The sequence below is a fragment of the Aphelocoma coerulescens genome (assembly GCF_041296385.1).
Source record: "Aphelocoma coerulescens isolate FSJ_1873_10779 chromosome W unlocalized genomic scaffold, UR_Acoe_1.0 ChrW_unloc_scaf_4, whole genome shotgun sequence".
NCBI lineage: Eukaryota > Metazoa > Chordata > Aves > Passeriformes > Corvidae > Aphelocoma > Aphelocoma coerulescens.
In genome coordinates this window covers 645,682-665,858 of record NW_027184083.1, presented here as the reverse complement: position 1 = coordinate 665,858, position 20,177 = coordinate 645,682, and the positions used below count along the sequence as shown (strand labels likewise).

Below are 20,177 nucleotides of genomic sequence, written 5' to 3'. Positions count from 1 at the left end.
GATCCCAGGCCACCAGTGTTGTGTGTACCCCGAGCTCGCTCGGAGCGCCCCCTTCAGCCTCGGGGTAACAATCTCACCTGCCCTGCTCACCGGGAGCCACCAGCGCCCCTGCCGACTGCGAGCAGAACTGCACCCAAGGGGAAAGGGCCAGACAGCCGAGAAGGCTGGGACTGGGTTTGTGATTGTTTCCTGTTACTGCCATAGTTATTGTTGTTTGTTTGACTTGTTATACTCATTAAGATATATAATAATAAAGAGCTGTTATTCCAATTTTCCACATCTTTGCCTAAAAGCCCCTTAATTTCAAAATTATAATAACTTGGAGGGAAGGGGGTTGCATCTGCCATTCCAAGGGAGGCTCCTGCCTTCTTTAGCAGACACCTGTCTTTCAAACCAAGACAGATCTTGGCTCCCAAATAGGGCCTGAGGGCATTAAGAGAAAGGGGTGAAAAAGGAATAACAGTTCCTGGGTAACTTAGTTTTGTGTGCTGAATATAGGAACCTTGTTAGGCAGCAATATGTGGTCTACTTTGCCCTGGTTTGGGTGGCATGTGGCAGTGGCTATATTCTTCCCCTTTGCAGCTCCTTACCTAAACATGGGTCCTCTGACTAAGGCCACCATTGCTGTTATCCAGTTTGCACTATGGGCCGAGAGGGTGAGGAATTCATGGGCTTTTAACTTCCTCTGGAATGTGGGCACATGGATCAAGGGCTATCACACACTGAGTGCATGTTTTTGGCGTTATGTTAAAAATGGTACCTTCTGTGAGGAAATGACACCAGGGGAAGTTTTCTCCCAACCCCTCAACCAGTTCTTTGCGCACACCCCACCGATTTTCGAAGGGTTTAGATTTCCTCTGGGTACTAACCAACTGGTGCTGATAGGCCTACTCTATTTAGCACTCAGGGATAAGTTGAGATTGGTTTGGATAACTACCCAGACACTGGCCCCAGAGACTAGAGATCCTACCCCAGAGCCTGATCCAGCCCCAGACCCTGACACAGCCCCAGACACTAGAGATCCTGCCCCACAGCCTGACCCTGCCCCACAGCCTGATACTGCCCAACAGCCCAACTCAGAAATGGACTACCTGAACTGGGTGGGGGCGTTGGTGAAAGGGATGCAGGACATGTGCCAGGAGATGGGCCAGCTCCACCAGGAGTTGTGCCAGGTGCAAAGGGAATACACCTCCTCAGCTAGTGAAAAACCCTCTCCCTGCCCCAAAGAAGGTGAGCCCGATGGTGCAGCAGTAGAACCCACATGATGTTACAACCGTCCAGGTTCCAGCTAAACCACTGTTCCGGTTTGGCCAAATTTAGAAATATATCCTCTGAGAGAAGGCACAACCACCTCTCCCCTACCAGGTTCGGGAAAAAATAAATTTTCCTCAAAGGAAAGTGAAGGAGATAAAACTATTTATTTAACAAACACACGGGAAAAGGATAATAATGCTAAATAATAAAATCTTTCACTGTGGAGGAAAAACCTGGGAAAGTGTTAGAGTCCTCCCTTTGGTCTTCTCGGAGCTGGGGCTTAGCCCAGGGCCAGGCCCTCTGTGCCCGGTGGAAAGTCCTCCCAATGTGCTCTGATGTTAAAGAAATCAAGCAGTCCAGTAGAAAAGGGAGAAAATCCGAAATTCCAGGGAAGGAAAAATTCAACTCTCAGTCTCTCTCCGGAGACCAAAGCAGCTGAACCCATGGCCAAAAAATACTGCTCTGGGCGCAGCAAGCCGGGTGCTTCCTCCCTCCCCTGCCGCAGCTGGAAACAAATTGCTATCTGTGTGTGACCTTGAACAAGCTGCAAACTGCTTTGAAGAAGTTTTGCTCAGTTTTTTCCTTCCCCCTCTCAGGCTCAGTTTAGAGGCATAGAAAGGCAAAGGAATTAATTTCTGGGCATAGGCAGCGATATGGGATACACATCATAAGGTCACCCCAAGAAAATCACAAGGACAATCACAGCCGACAGAAGACGCCCCTGTGCAAAGGAGGAAGTATAAGACCAAATCAGTACAACCAGTTAATGATGATGGGGAACCAGAGCCCTCACAACCAGCAGGAGAGACAGAGCCAGAAATCATCACTGAGTCCCTGTCGTACGACAGTCTCCGTAATATGCGAAAAGACATTGTGCGAAGGGGGTGCGAGCCTTATACAACCTGGCTGCTTCGGCTTTGGGACCTTATGGGCACAGGTGTGCAACTGAATAGTGGTGAGGCAAGGTATCTGGGATCGTTTACCCAGGACCCAGGTGTGAACCAGGTATTTGTGAGGGAGCCAGGGCCCCTTTCTCTCTGGGAGCCGGCTCTTAATGAGTGTGAGAGAAAGGCTCATTCACAAAGAAAGAATGCAGGAGTACTATCATAGAATGCAGTGGAAGACACTTGAGGAAGGGATCCAGCAGCTAAGAGGTGGAAGTATTAGAGGTACTCTTTGGGAGGGATGGACAGCATGATAATGACCCCGATAAGGTCAGGTGCACAGGACAGATGATGTGGAACCTGGCAAAACTAGGGCCACAGCAATACACCACCTTCATTGCAACGATTGATGCTGACAATACCCGAGAAACAGTGGGCTCTGTCGCCAACAAGCTCAGGAATTATGACAGTATGGTCAATGGTCCGCTGAAAGCTCATGTCTCTGCTGTGGTCCAGGACCTCAAATAGGAGATGAAGGAGATGAGGGAGGAGATGAGGGAGGAGATGAGGAAGGTCAGTGTGGCACCAGTGAGAGTCACAGCCCCCAAGTCAGAGCCTGTCGTCCCCCGGCTAGAGACAGAGGGTACACCCCACGAGCTGAGCTGTGGTTTTTTCTGTGCGAGCATGGGGAAGACATGAGAAGGTGGGATGGGAAACACACTTCTGTCCTGGCAGGGCTAGTGCGTGAACTCATGGAGGGAGGCACTAACCGAGGGGGTTCCGCTAAGGTGAAAGTATCCTCAGCCGCCCGTGAATGAGCTGCCAGGTATTACAAAAGGGAGGATGATATGTCAGATCCCCTTGTAGGGACCTCTAGCATGTACACCCAGGGAAAGAATGATAACCAGGGCTGGAGCGGCCCTGCCTCTAGCCAGGAAGAGGCACGGGAGAAACAGCTTTTCTGGACGGTGTGGATTCGATGGCCTGGCACACCAGACCCACTAAAATATGATGCATTGGTTGATACTGGGGCACAGTGTACTTTAATGCCATCAGGACATGTGGGGGCTGTCACGATCCGCTAATGCAAGCGGGGGTCGTGATGGTTCGTTTATAGATCTCAGAGTGTAAAAAGGACACAAGAAATTTCAGTTTAAATCAAAACAGTGCACCTTTATTAAGTGCCCACAACACAGTAATGCAATAGAAGAGAGAAAGGGAGAGAGAGAGAGAGAGAGAAACACAAAGTAGGGAGGAAGAAAAAGAGGGGGGGGGGGGGGGGGCAATAGCTACCAATGGATGAGACGAAGTCCTCGTGGTCTTCCGCCAATAGATTCGTCTTCTTTCCGTGGGGGAGATCTCTCCGACTTGGTTATTTCGAAAAGTCCCTTTATAGTCCTTTTCAGAAGCGAGGGGCAACTGGCCAAGAGGTTGGGAAATTTACAGCCATTGTTGTGGAGTCCGTTGCTTTGGGAAACAGGTACAGGACAGACGCACAAGACCGGTGTGTAGGACAGGTGTGCAGGACAGGTCGTTCCTTTCCGCTTCAGCGCAGTCCTTCCCGCCTGGGCAGCAAGAACGGCACAGTCCATTGTTACCTGCACTAATTTTCCTCAGGAATGCGTACCAGTTCCCAGCGGGCACACCCGTAGGCAACACTTGGCAGACATCCCACCTCAGCTAGGCCAGGACTCCTGTGCTCAGTCTCTGTTCTCGGCGATGATCGTGAGGCAGATGAGGGATCTTTGGACCGTCTCTTACACCACCCCGTGGCTCACGATTGTCGTCAGGAGAGCTCCATCAGCACGATTTTGTAGTGTTGTTGTGAAGTCTTCAGGACTCGTCAATGTTGGTAGCATATCCTGGAAAAGGGGTAGAGAACATAAGAGAGGAAGGGAAAGAGAAGAAAAGAAAAAGAAGGAAACAAAAGAGAAGGAAATGAGTAATTTAAAATCAGAATACACATATAATTTTTTAATCAAAATACCTCTAATTTCTTATCACTTTTTATTTTAATACTCGTGTAGTTTGTCTCATGTCAATAACCTTGGGTGTGTCTACAGCGGATGGGGTATTGGCCAAATTGTGGACATCTATTATAGATGTCAGCTGTGTTAACCGTTTCATCATTCTCCAATTCATGATGTATAAGACTGCTGATAAAGCAAAACCAATCAAAACCAAAATCAAGAGAACAATGATGGGATGACACAATTTGTTCAGGACACCTGTAGCAGTAGGTGACCACCCAAAAAGAGTATCCCACCACCTGTGTTCAGCATCTTTCTTTACCCTTTCTAGAACACGATGTATTTCTTTCACATTGTGATGAACAGTTACTAAGGTTTTCTGTCCATTTTTCTTGATCTTTTCCAAAATTTCAATTAAATCTTGGTGAAGCAACAATTGCTTTACCAAAGTAAGGTTCATCCCAATGGGGGTAGGCAATAATTGGTGGATCAGTGTGTAATTGGACTGTAAAAGATGATAAGAAGTAACTGGGGCTAAATATGAAAAACCACATCCTATGATTTTAGTAAAGTTACAAACACAAAAATTTGAATGATTTTTTGTATCTACTACTAAATTTTCTACAAATACTTTATCACAAGCAGTTCTTAAGCATGCACATCCATTACCTATATAGACAAGCACTGTTTCAGGAATCTCGTTAGGATGAATTTCAAAATGACAGATATTTTGTTCTGTATCTAAACAAATGTCTTGAGCTCTAATTGCATTACTTTCACAGATGAACCCTTGTTGTTCCCGGACAATACAAGTTTCTAAATTAACGGTTTGCCACTTCTCACCAATTTGACGGGCCCATTCTCTATGCTCGAAAGAATAGAGAACAGCTCCATCATGGTTCAGCCCTTAATGCAATGACAGGGAATATCAAATGCACTGAAGCATTACGTATAGTCAGTACAAAGGCTGTGGCTGTGTTTGTGATGGGATTGTAGGTAAAATTCACTAAGTTCCACCAGGATTGGAATTCTCTTTCAAAATCAGTGGCACTGTCCCAGATTATTTTTCTAATTTCAGTAGGAAAAGTGCCTTCTTCGCCTTCTCTTATAATTGAGGCAACAACTGACTGCATCCATAATTGAGCCTGGATGCAGCTGAGAGCCAAAGAAATGTTGTTTTGTGTAGCATCGAGTGCGTCAATTATTAGTTTGTGGTCATTCACATTTACCTTTTCCCAATTTGGTAATATGTTTGATAACAACCACTGATGGCTTCCCAAGGCTAATAGGGATGACTGCAGTGGTTGTTATATTTTAGTCAAATCTGTAGTTGTGGCAGCCAATTTATTCATTAGTACTTCTGAATCAATACTATTTAAGATTCCCAATCCTGTTCCCATGACACCGGTTATGTCTCTTTGCGCTCGTTTCTTAGAAGGGTTTCGCTTTCGCAACCAGGTTGTCCACCCCTCGAAGGAAGTTTGCAGAAAAGGTGGACAAGCTGGCTGAACTTCTGAGACATTGTTTTGCATGAGCAATTTGACTTGTTTAAGAGACCATGCTGGATTGAACAGTATTTGTTGTTGGCCTGTTTTCCTGATTGTATATGGTCCAATTTTAAAAATTCTTGGGCTCAGCATAACCGGTGGTTGGGTGGTAGGTATTACAACATCGACATTGAGTTTTCCCCAGTGTTTTATATCGTTTTTACCACACATGACTTTATGGGAAAATTGCACAGCAGTTAAGTTTAGCCAACAATCTTGGTTTTGAATTTCACAAAACAAAACTCAGTCATGAGGTCCAATGCTATAACTGTGTATACGTTTAGTAAAAGATCTACCAATTAATCTACATCATATTGAAACATCATCACCTTGGGTTACCATAAAGGGAGGAAAAACGTTATTCTTGTCATCTAGTACGAGGGAGGTACTTATACCATGGTACGTAATTACTACACTTAGTATGGGCTTTGCTACCGCATTTATTTTGAATTTATAAGTTAAACCTTTCAAACCTGGCTGATCTGTCTGGTTATTTTGCCAATTGCATGTTACATAGGCTGATTTAGAGTAAAGTTATACCAGCAGTCAGTTGGTTCATTTTTGCAAAGCTTCGTGATTTGGACATTGTTGGTACTGGGGTCTAGGGTGTAGTTACCGACATTCTTCTGACGACAACACAGGATGAAGGGGGTTTGTGTATTACATGCCCACTCTGTTGTAGGGCAGAGTTTGGCCGTAATGTTGGGGTGCAGGTCACTTTTCCCATCTGGTTTTAGAAAATTCCCGGTGATTGTAATGGTGGAAGCTTTCCCGGAGAAAGATCCTTCTACTTTTCTGCATCTTACCTCAATTTTCTCACCAATTGTTCCATTTAGGGTTGTAGTCCAATCTTTTGAGTCCCACCCCCATTCATTTGAATGGTATACCTTAGAGTCGTGCAGTACTACAGTGTCTGGGTTTGGGCGACGATCTCTGGGATGGGATCCTAGAGCACTGGTGTACCTAATGGTAGTACCAGACCATGGCAACTCAGCTGCTTTTTGGCCATGGTGTTGTGGTAGGATGCAGAAAAGTATCACCAGTTTTATCATGGTTTACGTGGTCTTTTATGTCCCTCGGAGTTCTTCTGTGAAAAGCAAACACAAACAGAGTCTGCCACTAAAGGCAGAAAAATTAGAATGATGGAATTATCCAGCGTGTATATATCCAATGCTCTCTCCCTAGGGCATCAGAGGCTACCCATGCATATTTATTTAGAGGACTTTTCAGCACTAATGGTACTTCTCCTACAGTAGGGAGGTCTACTAAAACAGGTTGTCCAGGGTAGTGTGCAGGATTCTTAGGATCATTAGGTCCCTGTAATGAAGGAATTATACTTGGAGCTGTTGGGCAAAAGGCAGTGATTTTAGGACACCCGTTTACCCCCCATCTATCATTCACACCTTTCACAGCTTCCCATAGCCGAACATCCCAATTTCCCTCCTGTGGTTTCAAAAGTCGTTTCAGGAGACCATTGGTCCTTTCTACAATGCCGTTAGCTTGAGGGTAGTAAGGGGTGTGAAAAGTCCATTTAATCCCTTCACTTTTTGCCCAGTCCTGTACAACTTTGGCAGTAAAGTGAGACCCATTATCAGATTGAATTTCTTGTGGTTTTGGGAAAGTTCCAAACCATCCCTGCAATGCTTTGACAGTGTTATCTCCTGTAGCTCTTTTAAAGGCATTGGCCTGGACTAACCCAGATATTATCTCTACTCCTACCAGTACAAAGTGTTTACCTCCTGACTTTTTAAAGGGGCCAATATAATCTACCTGCCACGCATCCCATAAGCCTTTACCCTTTCTTAAATGCAGAGGGTCATCTTCCAAAGGGTGTCTTTCCAGCCGTCTGCGGCATTGTTCACAGGCTGATATGCATGTTTTACACATTTCTCTGGTAACAGGCCAACCACGAGCAAGGGCTTCTTTGTACAAATCTTTTGCACCTGTGTGTTGTCTTTTTACATGCAACCATTCTAATAAGTGCTCCCAGTCTTCTGTAATCTGATCCTTTTTCAAAGGACTTAGTTTTGCTAATTCATCAGCTTTATTGTTCCACTCTCCTGCTGCATTTCCATCTGTCTGGTGAGAGGCTACCCACCCCACGGCAAAATTCCCTTGACTTGCAATATTTAGAATTTCTTGCCACTTTTCCTTTTGCCATACTGGGATTCTGTTAACTTCCCAGTCATTTTGCTGCCAAAAAGGAAGCCACTCAGTACATCCCTTAAACACAGCATAGGAATCAGTGTAGATACAGACAAGAGAAGTATTCTGTGCCTCATGTTGGAAAACACTCCAAACAGCTATCAGCTCACCAACTTGCGCGCTGCCTTCTCCCTCTGTGATAATTCGTTCACCTGAGGAAGTGTGGAGGGCTACAGCCTTGTACTTCCACACCTTTCCTTCTCGCTTGGCAGAAGCATCCGTAAACCAAGAATTTGCTGACTGTTCGGGGGAAAAAGGAGAGGCTACTTTGATGGCTGAGGCAGGTTTGTCCTGACTGCTACTCAAGTTTTCAGTCTCTTGGATTGCCAGATTTTTTACAGCTCCTTCAGTTACTGAGAAGATGCTACAATAATGTTCAATCTGAGCATACCACTTCCTTACTGAGGCCCTCTGGGCCACCCCCTCAGGTGGGGGGGTCCCAGTAGAGACTGCCTTAATAACTTTGAAAGGGCCTCTCAAAACAATTGGTTGTTGTCGTGCAATCTTCTCCACTTCTATGAGAGCTAAGCTAACCACAAACAATCCTTTCTCCCAGGTAGTGTACCTTTTTTCAGCATCTTTAAAGCCACGAGAGTAAAAACCTACAGGCCTCGTCGGACCCTCAGGACCCCGCTGCCATATGTGTACTGACAGCCCTGAGGAGGCAAATCCCCATTCCACCTGGAAAGGATCTGTAGGGTGAATAGGGCCCAGGGCTTGGTGAGCTGTTGCTTCAAAAATCAACAATTGCAATGCTTCTTCTTGAGAAGCACTCCATTCCCATTTTATCCCTTTTCTTAACAAGTTATAAAGAGGTCTGGCAATTATGGAAAAATCTGGGATGTGTTTTCTCCAGAACACTAATAATCCTAAAGCATGTTGGAGATCTTTTTTGGATTCAGGCATTTTAATCTGATCTAAAGAGGTTAGGGTATCAGGTGGGATACGTCATACCTCCTTTCCACCAAATTCCCAAAAATTTCACTTCATGTGAAGGGTTTTGGATTTTTTCTGGGGGAATTTTCAAATCAAGGCTTTCTAAGTGGGAGATTATTTTCTGTTGGGTATTTCTCACTTCTTCTATTTCATCTCCTCCCACAAGGATATCATCAATGTATTGATAAACAGCCACATTGTCAGCTTTGGGTATTTTTTCTAACTCCTGGGCTAAAGCGTGATGAGCCAGGGTGGGGGAATGTTTGTACCCTTGGGAAAGCCTAGTGAAAGTGTATTGCTGACCTTCCCATGTGAAAGCAAAACGGTCCATGTCTTCTGGCTGTAAAGGTATCATAAAAAACATGTCTTTGACATCTATAGTTGCCATGATTGAATGAGCTTTTTCTTGAATTAGTGTTATCAATTCTGCTAGATTTGGGACAGCTGCTGTGAGAGGGTCTGTGTTGGCATTTAGCCTGCGAAAATCTATTGTCAGCCTCCACTTCCCATTAGGCTTTCGCACTGGCCACACCGGAGAATTGAAAGGAGAATGAGTATTAACTATTACTCCTTGTTCTCGCAGCTCCTGTATCACTGGCTTGATGCCCTCTTTGGCACCCAGGGGGAGGGGGTATTGTTTCACATTAGATACTTTGCTGAATGGTAGGGAGGGTGCGGCTTCGAGCAGTCTGATGTTAAAACGTGGTGTGCCAAAAGACCACAGAAGACCCTCTGAGTCCTCCCACTGCCTCCCAACGAGGGCATTCATCCCTAATAGATTGGTTGGGATATCTCCAATCACCATATTAATAGAAAGTTGATTTTCTTCCCCAGGTAAAATGAGCTTAACTAGGGCTACATTCATAGATTCTGTTGTTCCTAAGGCATTTAAAACACAATATCGGTTCTTTGTTGGGACAATTCCACATCTCTGGGCATCTTTCTTTGTCAGCACAGAAATTTGTGCCCCAGTGTCAATCAGAAAAGTTACAGGTGCCCGTTTAGGGCCTGTAATAGCTGTGATCATTATATCTCCTTTTTTATTTTTAGTGAGCCTTCTCAGGTATACCCATGCTCCATCTCTTCGCTCACTGACAAGAGACGGAGGGTCTAGTTTCCCTGGTTTTGAGGGAGAGGTTGTTTTGGCTCACTGCACAGACTTTGAGGGAGTGGTTGGTCTGACTCACTGCCCAGATTCTGAGGGAGGAGGGGTGCACTGGGTTGAACTGATGGATTTGGTAGAACGGGTTTTCGGCAGTGCCAGTTAGACACTACCTTACTCAATTTATCAAGGGGTAAGCCGTCCATCACATCTCTGGGGACCCCCTTTTTGATGCCTAATAACCACCAATGCTGTCGGTTAGAGATCTGTTTTACATTTTCTGGCTTTTCGCCATGAGGAGCCCGAATGTACCTGACACCTTTTGTTTTGTCTAATTTTTCTTCTGGAATTTTTATAGGTCCATATTTTCTACTGTAATCAATCAGATCTTTTGCAACTTCACTCCATGTCCAAACTTTACGATCACCGGCAGGTGAATTCAATTGTGAACCTGGCGGCTGAGAGGGGGTTGAATAGGGAGTAAACCCAGGATCGGTAGATCCAGTTTGGTCGCTCGGGTTTCCAAGGAATCTATCCAGCCTTTCTACGGGACCTACAGCTGCTATGGTTTTTTGAAGGGCAACTGCTGTAGGTTTGAGTGATTCTGGAAGGCCTCGAATTAAAGGGGTCATCAGTTCAGGTTTAACAGGTAATTGCATGGGGGATTCATATCCAGGAGTTAATTTTCTTTCATGGATCATTTGCAAACAGGCAGCTTTGTGGACACTTTCTAGGAGTTGATCGGGGGTACCAATTATAGCTAAAGGGTCTCCCCTTTCTAAAGGATTGAGTCCCCCGGCCCAGAAAGCTGCGCGCTGAGTCAGGGACCACGTGCCACGTTTGTCTCCTGTTGTCAAGAAAACTCCATGTCCCCAGTATCCACTGGCTTCCTGTTCAGTTAATTGAATTTGGTCTCCTCCGGTTAGAGACACTCGGAAGACATATTCTGTCTCAGATTCGTGGGGAAGCCGCCCATACTCCTTTTTTAATCTAGCCAATTCAACAGCAGTGTATGGTATTTGTTTAGTGGTGATATGCGGTTCAAAATCTTCATCATTGATATAATTATATTCAGTTTTAATCAGAGGTCTCACACGAGGGCAGCAGTTTTCTCCACAATTTTTTACTAGTATTAGTTCTTTTTGGGGGTATATTTGGTCAATGTGAGGAGTTTCCTTTTCCTCTGTCTCTTTTGGTGAGTCAGCATTTTTCGAATTTCTAAAATATTCCTCTTTTAAAGCAGCCTCTAGCAAATGATTTCTATTCTTTTCTTCATCTAATTGTTTCTGTAAAATTTCCACTAGGCTTTGAAGGGAATCTATGATTGCTTTCTCCTCAGTACATCGCTTTAAGTGATGATCTATAGCTGCGGCAAGGCATGCCCGTAAAACAGAGCAGATTATGGTTTTATTTCGGCCAAATTTAAATCTAGTCTCATGTTGTAAAGAACATACTCTATCAGTCACATAATCCAAATTAAACCAGTTATTTTGACCCCATTCTTCCCCTCCTGGAGAGGGACGGGCATTATGTTTTGCTAGCAGAGCATAAAACGCAGCTTTAACTTTTGCACTGGGGTTTTCAGTCATTTTATGACAGGATCAAAACCACCACAAGGAGGTAAAGTTAATTACACACTGCGACACACACACAGCTTCGCTGTGTCTCCCTTCACTTCCCTGGGTGGGTGAAGAGACCAAATCTGCTTGGGAGGTACTCCTTAAGTTACTTATCGTTGTCTCTTCACTACACCAAGCAGTCCAAATTCATGCACACACCAAAAAACACAGTTCCCCCTTTTACACTAAGAGATCCTTTGCGAAAAATCTGAAGACAGAGCCCTCAACTGAGTATGGGGTGATTTTACCTAGGCGTGTGCAGTTTGCGGGAAATTCGAGTCACCCCCCTTGCTTTCTAGACACCGCTCACCCCTTTTCGGGGTGTCGGGCTAGGTGCGGCTGGAGCGAAACGTCCTTCCCCTGTTACAGACTACACACAACCTTGCAACCCCTTCTGTCTGTCAGATCCTGTCCGTGACGCCAGTTTGATGTCACGATCCGCTAATGCAAGCGGGGGTCGTGATGGTTCGTTTATAGATCTCAGAGTGTAAAAAGGACACAAGAAATTTCAGTTTAAATCAAAACAGTGCACCTTTATTAAGTGCCCACAACACAGTAATGCAATAGAAGAGAGAAAGGGGGACAGAGAGAGAGAGAGAGAAACACAAAGTAGGGAGGAAGAAAAAGAGGGGGGGGGGGCAATAGCTACCAACGGATGAGACGAAGTCCTCGTGGTCTTCCGCCAATAGATTCGTCTTCTTTCCGTGGGGGAGATCTCTCCGACTTGGTTATTTCAGAAAGTCCCTTTATAGTCCTTTTCAGAAGCGAGGGGCAACTGGCCAAGAGGTTGGGAAATTTACAGCCATTGTTGTGGAGTCCATTGCTTTGGGAAACAGGTACAGGACAGACGCACAAGACCGGTGTGTAGGACAGGTGTGCAGGACAGGTCGTTCCTTTCCGCTTCAGCGCAGTCCTTCCCGCCTGGGCAGCAAGAACGGCACAGTCCATTGTTACCTGCACTAATTTTCCTCAGGAATGCGTACCAGTTCCCAGCGGGCACACCCGTAGGCAACACTTGGCAGACATCCCACCTCAGCTAGGCCAGGACTCCTGTGCTCAGTCTCTGTTCTCGGCGATGATCGTGAGGCAGATGAGGGATCTTTGGACCATCTCTTACAGGGGCAGAACCTGTATCCATCACTGGGGCGACCGGGGGATCACAGCAGTTGACCCTTTTGGAAGCTGAGGTGAGCCTGACTGGGAAGGAGTGGCAAAAGCTTCCGATTGTTACTGGCCCAGAGGCCCCGTGTACTCTGGGCATAGACTTCCTTCAGAATGGCTATTACAAAGACCCTAAAGGACTCAGGTGGGCATTTGGGATTGCTGCTGTGGAGGCAGAGGGCATTAGGCAATTGAACACCCTGCCCGGACTATCAGAAAGTCCTTCTGCAGCTGGGCTCCTGAAGGTGGAAGAGCAAAGAGTGCCAATTGCCACCTCGACAGTGCACCACGGGCAGTATCGGACAAATCGAGATGCTATGATCCCCATCCACAAGATGATCTGTGAGCTGGAGAGACAAGGGGTGGTCAGCAAGACCCACACACCCTTCAACAGCCCCATCTGGCCTGTGTGCAAGTCTGAAGGGGAATGGAGATTGACAGTGGACTATCGTGCTTTGAATGAAGTGACTCCACCATTGAGCGCTGCTGTGATGGACATGTTGGAGCTCCAGTACGAGCTGGAGTCCAAAGCAGCAAAGTGGTATGCCACTACAGACATTGCCAATGCATTTTTCTCCATTCCTCTGGCAGCAGAGTGCAGGCCTCAGTTTTCCTTCACCTGGAGGGGCATGCACTACACCTGGAACCGACTACCCCAGGGGTGGAAGCACAGTCCCACCATCTGCCAGGGACTGATCCAGGCTGCACGGGAAAAGGGTGAGGCTCCAGAACATCTGCATTACATCAACAACATCATTGTGTGGAGGAACATAGCATTGAAGGTATTTAAGAAAGGGGAGAAAATCATCCAAATTCTCCTGGAAACTGGCTTTGCCATCAAAAGGAGCAAAGTCAAGGGACCTGCCCAAGAGATCCAGTTCCTGGGAGTAAAGTGACAATATGGATGACGTCAGATTCCCACCAAGGTCATCAATAAGATCACAGAAATGTCTCCACCGACCAACAAGAAGAAAACACACGCTTTCCTAGGCGCCATAGGTTTCTGGAGAATGCACATTCCTCAGTACAGCCAGATCGTGAGCCCTCTCTACCTGGTTACCCGAAATAAGAATGATTTCCATTGGGCCCGGAACAGCAGCAAGCCTTCGCCCAGATCAAGCAGGAAATCCCTCACGCTGCAGCCCTTGGCCCAGTCAGGACAGGACCAGAGGTGAAGAACGTGCTCTACTCTGCAGCTGGGAGCAATGGTCTGTCCTGGAGCCTCTGGCAGAAGGTGTCTGGTGAGACTCAGGGCCGACCACTGGGATTCTGGAGCCGAAGCTACAGAGAGTCCGAAGCCAACTACGGTCCCACAGAGAAAGAGATCTTGGCAGCTTATCAAGGAGTCAGAGCTGCCTCAGAGGTAATCGGCACAGAGGCACAACTCTTCCTGGCACCCCAACTACCAGTGTTGGGGTGGATGTTCAAGGGAAAGGTTCCTTCCACGCATCACGCCACTGATGCTACTTGGAGCAAATGGATCACCCTCATCACGCAGAGCGCCCGAATTGGAAACCCAAGTCGCCCTGGGATCTTGGAAATAATTACGAACTGGCCAGAAGGTGAGACTTTTGGGTTATCTTCTGAAGAAGAAGAGGTGCAGGTGACACGTGCCGAAGAAGCCTGTCATAGGTTAGCAAGCATAGTCCTGGAAGGGATGTCCTGCTAAGCTTCCTCTGGGACCTGATAGAACCTATCAGCTGGCCAGTTTGAATATGGACAGTTCTTTAGGCCACTTAAAGTTGTGACCACCTCTGTGATCCACACTTAAGAATAGACAAACTCCCGCCCCAAGCTCTCTCTCGTTTCCGGTGCTGGGATAAGTGGCTGCGGGGCCCAAGCGGGGGCCAGTGGGCCCGGCCCCTGCTCGGGCCAGGCTGGGCCAGGCCACAGCTCCAGGATGATTCCCCCCCAGCACGGCTGTGGGCAGCCAGAGCGGCTCCGAACCCTGCCCCCACCCAAAACCCCTTCCACTGCTGCCAAGATTTCAGCAAAAGCAGCACCGCTGTCCGGCAGAGCTCAGGTGTCCAACAGCAATAAGACACATTCTAGCTGCAAGGCCGAGGTGAGATTAACCCTTTTATTGCTGTGAAGAGCTGAAAACCTGAGGGAAGGGAAAGAGGAGATGCTTAAAGCTGAAATTCTGTTGTGAAGCTATATCACAGTGTCCCGGTGTAATTTCATGAAGATATGGGAGGTGGAGTGTTCAACTCTAAGCAAAAGCACCTATGCTGAGATAGGCAGATACTGATGTAATTTCATGAGAAGTTTGGACAGGGAGAGATGGAAGCGATGAGGACTTTTGCTCCACACAGGAAAGGAGAAAACCTCAGCTCCTAGAGAAGCTCCCAGAGATAGTCCTAACGATGAAGATGAGGAGGACCCTTTGCTCCCAGGGAAGGAGAAGGGCCTCTGTTCTTAGAGATGAAATGCTCCCTGAGATGGGTGAAGAGAACTTTTATTTCTGAACAGCTCAACCTTAAAATTGTACCCCAGAAACTTTAAGAGTGGACCCTCGAAAGCAGTTGCGGGAAAAGCTGCAAGTTGGGGGAATGTACTCGCATGTGAGCAGAGAGACAGCTTCCTAAATGGACTGAACAATATTTGGAAGTGGGCGGCTGTCTCGTTGTGATAATTCTCTTTCTAAATGGATTGAACAAGGTTATTATGGAAGTGGTAAACAGGCTGAACATCTTAAGGGTTGTCTTTTTACATTGTCAGTGGGAGAAGGGAGGAAGGTGGGGGGAGGAGGAGAGTTCTGAAGGTATGGTATAATTTTTTTTTCACTCTTTTTGTTCTGTTAATAAACTTCTTTATATTCTCTCAAGTTTCGTGCCTGTTTTGCGTTTCTCCTAATTTTTATCTCACAGAAGATAAACAGTAATGAGTATTTTAGACCAAACCACTACAAAGCCCCACCATATAATGAGTTACCAGAGAGTGAAAGACAATGCACCCTCTTCACTGATGGTTCCTGCCGAATTGTAGGCGTTAGCAGGAAATGGAAAGCCTCTGTATGGAGCCCCACACGACATGTTGCACAGGCTAGTGAAGGAGAAGGTGGATGGAGCCAATTTGCTGAACTCAAAGCTGTCCAATTAGCTCTGGGCATAGCTGAAAGAGAGAAGTCGCCAAAGCTCTACCTCTACACTGATTCATGGATGGTAGCCAATGCTCTGTGGGGTTGGCTGGAAAAGTGGAAGAAGGCAAACTGGCAGCGCAGAGGAAAACCAATCTGGGCTGCTGAGGAGTGGAAAAGCATTGCCACTCGGGCAGAGAAGCTATCCGTGAAGGTCCGTCATGTAGATAGGTGCTCACGTCCCCAAGAGCCGGGCTAATGAAGAACATCCTAACAACAAACAGGTAGATCAGGCTGCAAAAATAGAGATGTCCCAGATAGACTTGGATTGACAACATAAAGGAGAGTTGTTCCTAGCTCGATGGGCCCATGATGCCTCAGGCCATCAGGGCAGAGATGCCACCGATAGGTGGGCACGAGATCGAGGGGTGGATCTAACCATGGACAGTATCTCCCAGGTGCAATCAAGCAGGCCAAGCGGGTGAAGCCCCTGTGGTACGGTGGGCGGTGGTCCAAATACAAGTATGGGGAGGCCTGTCAGATTGATTACATCACACTGCCTCAAACCTGCCAAGGCAAGCGCTATGTGCTCACAATGGTAGAAGTCACCACAGGATGGCTGGAGACCTACCCTGTGCCTCACGCTACAGCCCGGAACACCATCCTGGGCCTCGAAAAGCAAGTCCTTTGGAGGCATGGTACCCCTGAGAGAATCGAGTCTGACAATGGGACTCATTTCAAGAATAGCCTTATAAACACCTGGGCTAGAGAACATGGCATTGAGTGGGTGTACCACATCCCTTACCATGCACCAGCAGCTGGGAAGGTTGAGCGGTGTAATGGATTGCTTAAAACCACCTTGAAGGCACTGGGTGGGGGGAACTTTTAAAAACTGGGAGGTGCATTTAGCAAGAGCCACCTGGTTAGTTAACACCCGAGGCTCCACCAGCCGAGCAGGCCCTGCCCAATCCGAACTCCTACAAACAACAGTTGGGGATAAGGTTCCAGTGGTGCACATGAGAGGTATGCTTGGAAAAACTGTTTGGGTAAAGTCTGCCTTGAGCAAAGACAAACCCATCTGTGGGGTTGTTTTTGCTCAGGGACCAGGTTGTACCTGGTGGGTGATGTAAAGGGATGGAGAGACCCGATGCATACTTCAAGGGGACCTTGTTTTAGGGTGAACTACCCATGGCTCTGTACTTGTATCAGTATCAGCATGTATATATGTATATAATTTGGGTGATGCATGTATTTATATGGTTAAAAGGGTTAAGTTTCATGTAACATGTTAGTATGGGAAAAATTTGGGGTGGATAATGTTGGGGTTTTAGGGGCTCTCCTGGGGTTTTTTTCTGTTAAAGGAATTTTCCCCATATGTGTTGCTAGGGGGACAAAGGCCTGGGTACTTAAGAAAACAAATGGGGTGGCTATGGGGGTGGGGTGCATCTGGCTACTCTTTTGTTTCACCTGGGTGTGCGGACAGTCGGTCCCCAATGGGGTACACATCGAAGTCCTTTTCCTCAATTTTTGGAAAAGTAGCCTCAAAACTGCATCCGGCTTTGGGGAGAAATCTTCCCATGTTCCAGAGGAGAGTGTAAGGGACTTCTTTTTGATAATTGTGTGGGCTTTCATAGACATAAGAACCATGTCTTTTGGTCAAGAATATTTCTTTCATCTCTTCCCACATTTGCTTTCCAGTCTAAGATGTTGATTCTTAGCTTGGTCTCAGACTTTTAGGGTCCTGGAGGTGACCTCCTGCTGAGCTCTCTGGCTCCTCACTGGGCTATTAGTCTGGCCTGAGTTATCTCTTCCAAATGCCCCAGCCATGAGAGAGGGGGGACGTCCTGCCGCAAGGCTGTGGTGGTGACCATTGTGAAGCAAGTTGTCTCTCTGCAGTCCATGGAGGTCTATGGGGGATGCAAAGATCCATCTGCAACCTGTGGGGGAGGTACCCATGCCAGAGCGGGTGGATGCCTGAAGGAGGCTGTGATTTGGTGGAAGACTCAGTGGAGAGAGAGGGCCCTTGCTTCCAGTCTGGAGCAGCCTGTCCTTGAAGGACTGCACTCCATGGAAGAGTGACCCACGCTGCAGCAGTTTCAGGAGGACTGCTGCTAATGAGATTGGAACCATGCTAGAGAAGTTCACGGAGAACTGTCGGCAGTGGGAAGGTGTTGGAGACTGAAATGTTATAATTTATGGCTTAAACATCTTCATGAAGGACTTTTGCCTATTATAGCTAAACTGTATAACAAGAGCTGCAGAGAAAACCACCACACTCTGACTAAGGCCCTGGACTGCATGTTGATGGAGATAAGATAAAGTGACTCAGGTCTGGGCTGGGGGAGAAGAATACATTCAGAGGGATCAAGTTTAGCCGCTTCAGGGTGGGGACCACAGTCCCGGGACTATCAGCTGCCCAGCTCGAACAGACCCTCACACCAAAGGATGTGGAGGACGACAGGTTTTTGGTGTGTAGTGAAAAAGCCTCTGGTCAGCGGCAGTTAACTTCCATCCTCCGCTGTGCAGAGGACCTCAGCTGTGGGGCCCCTTCACCCCAGGAAAAGCCACATCCACATGAAGGACAGCAGAGGAGGTGTCATGGCTTGAAGCAGCCGGGATGGGGTCTATGGCTCAAACCCAGGAAGCTGTGACAGCTCCAGAGAGTGTCCTGCAAGGAACAGTCCCTCAGAGGTCTGCGGCGATCCCTTGGCTGCCAGGGTGCCTTCGCAGGGGATCCCTGTCTCAGCAGGCTATCAGCTCTTTAGTGATTCCGTGGGAGTGATTTCAGCTCTTGTCTTGTGAGGCAAACCCCAGGCCAGACCAGGAGGAGAGAGATGAGAGGCCCATATAGCAGTTTTGCATGAGGCAGCTTTATTAGTCCCCACCCTGCGAAGGGGAGGCTAGGGACGAGCTCTCTGATCCCACAGGGGCAGAGGGCTAGATTTTATAGGGATACAGGGGTGGGTGTGAGAGGGTAAAAGCCAATGGGTTACAAAGGATCTGCATAGGTTCTCCAAGAGGATGATGGGTCTGTGTCCTCTCTCGCCGTAACTGTAAGGTGGCTGCCTTTTCCAAGGGGATCTTGCTGGGAGGTTATGCAATCTCCCTATTTCAGCAGGCCTCCCTCCAGGGCAGAGGCTGGGCATACCCTACAATGGCTTATCAAAGGGCCCCCCCAAAGGGGTCCCCAGACCCTGCACCAGAGCACTGCAACATGATGCAACAAATCCACAGTGTTGCAAGGGACAGTGTCAAACTTGCTCTCTCCAGGGCAGGCACGTGGGTGTTCCCACCTGGCCCAAACATATATTAATCCATTGGATTCTATACTTTTTGGCACAGGGCTACAGGGGACCCTCACTGCCAAGAAGACCAGATGAAGGCAAGCCATGAGACATTGTTGGGACCTTTGGAAGCGTGATATGTTTCTACCTAACCCGTTACTTTCTCTCTGACAGTCCCCCCCCCCCCCCCCTCCTCCTTCTCCTTCTCCTCCTTCTCCTTCTCCTCCTTCTCCTTCTCCTTCTCCTTCTCCTTCTCCTTCTCCTTCTCCTTCTCCTTCTCCTTCTCCTTCTCCTTCTCCTTCTCCTTCTCCTTCTCCTTCTCCTTCTCCTTCTCCTTCTCCTTCTCCTTCTCCTTCTCCTTCTCCTTCTCCTTCTCCTTCTCTTTCTTTCTCTCTCTTTCTTTCTATTTCTCTTCTCTCTTTCTCTTCTCTTTCTTTTCTATTTCTTTCTCTTTGCCTCTTTTAGTACTAAATAAAATATAAGTTTTTTTTGGCACCAACATCTAACCTCGTTTGGTTTTAATCAAGTTTTGGGGTATATATCAAACCTTTCTGGGTTCAATCCTTTTCATTCACAGAGACTTAATTTTCTTTGCTCTTCTGTGTTTAAACTGGTTCGTAACAGAAGGGACCCCATGGCGTAGCAGGGGAAGGACTCCTCTCCCTGAGCAGTGAAAGAAAACCTTGGGTGACAAACTGACCAAAATCCCCATCCCATCTCCTTGCACTGTCAGTGGGAAGGAGGGAGGGGTTGGGGAAAAAAGGTGTTTTTAAAGGCTCATTTTACTTCTCCTTATCCTCCTCTGACTTTGTTAGTAATTAATTTACTTTGTACTTCTAAGTTGAGTCTGTTTTACCCGTGGAGTGTTTTCTCCCAGTCCTTATCTCAACTCATGAACCCTTTGTTTAATTTTTTTTCTCTCCTGAATTGCCCCAAACCGGGCCAGGAGATCCTTCAGAGACAGTCAGAGAAGTGGGTATTTGCTTTATTCGGCGCACCGAGTGTGGGTGATCGCTCCTCCAAACACACACACCAGCACTTCCTACAACACAATATTATGGGTAAAATTCATGAATATTCATCACATTCCTTGGGATAGGAGTGGTTATACAAATTAGTTCTTGGAAGTCATTAAT

The 20,177-nt window shown here is 47.0% G+C and overlaps 1 protein-coding gene across 1 annotated transcript; it reads right to left on the bottom strand.

Annotated features, from left to right (window-relative positions):
* Positions 1-9,906: 9,906 nt before the first annotated feature.
* On the bottom strand, positions 9,907-11,487 carry LOC138102883 (uncharacterized). Its single transcript, XM_069000654.1, has one exon. It carries the CDS (start codon positions 11,485-11,487, stop codon positions 9,907-9,909), a length of 1,581 nt encoding a protein of 526 aa, XP_068856755.1.
* Positions 11,488-20,177: the final 8,690 nt, after the last annotated feature.

Excerpts from the sequence above, each read along its gene's own strand:
- LOC138102883 (XM_069000654.1), bottom strand. The coding sequence starts at position 11,487 with ATGACTGAAAACCCCAGTGCAAAAGTTAAAGCTGCGTTTTATGCTCTG.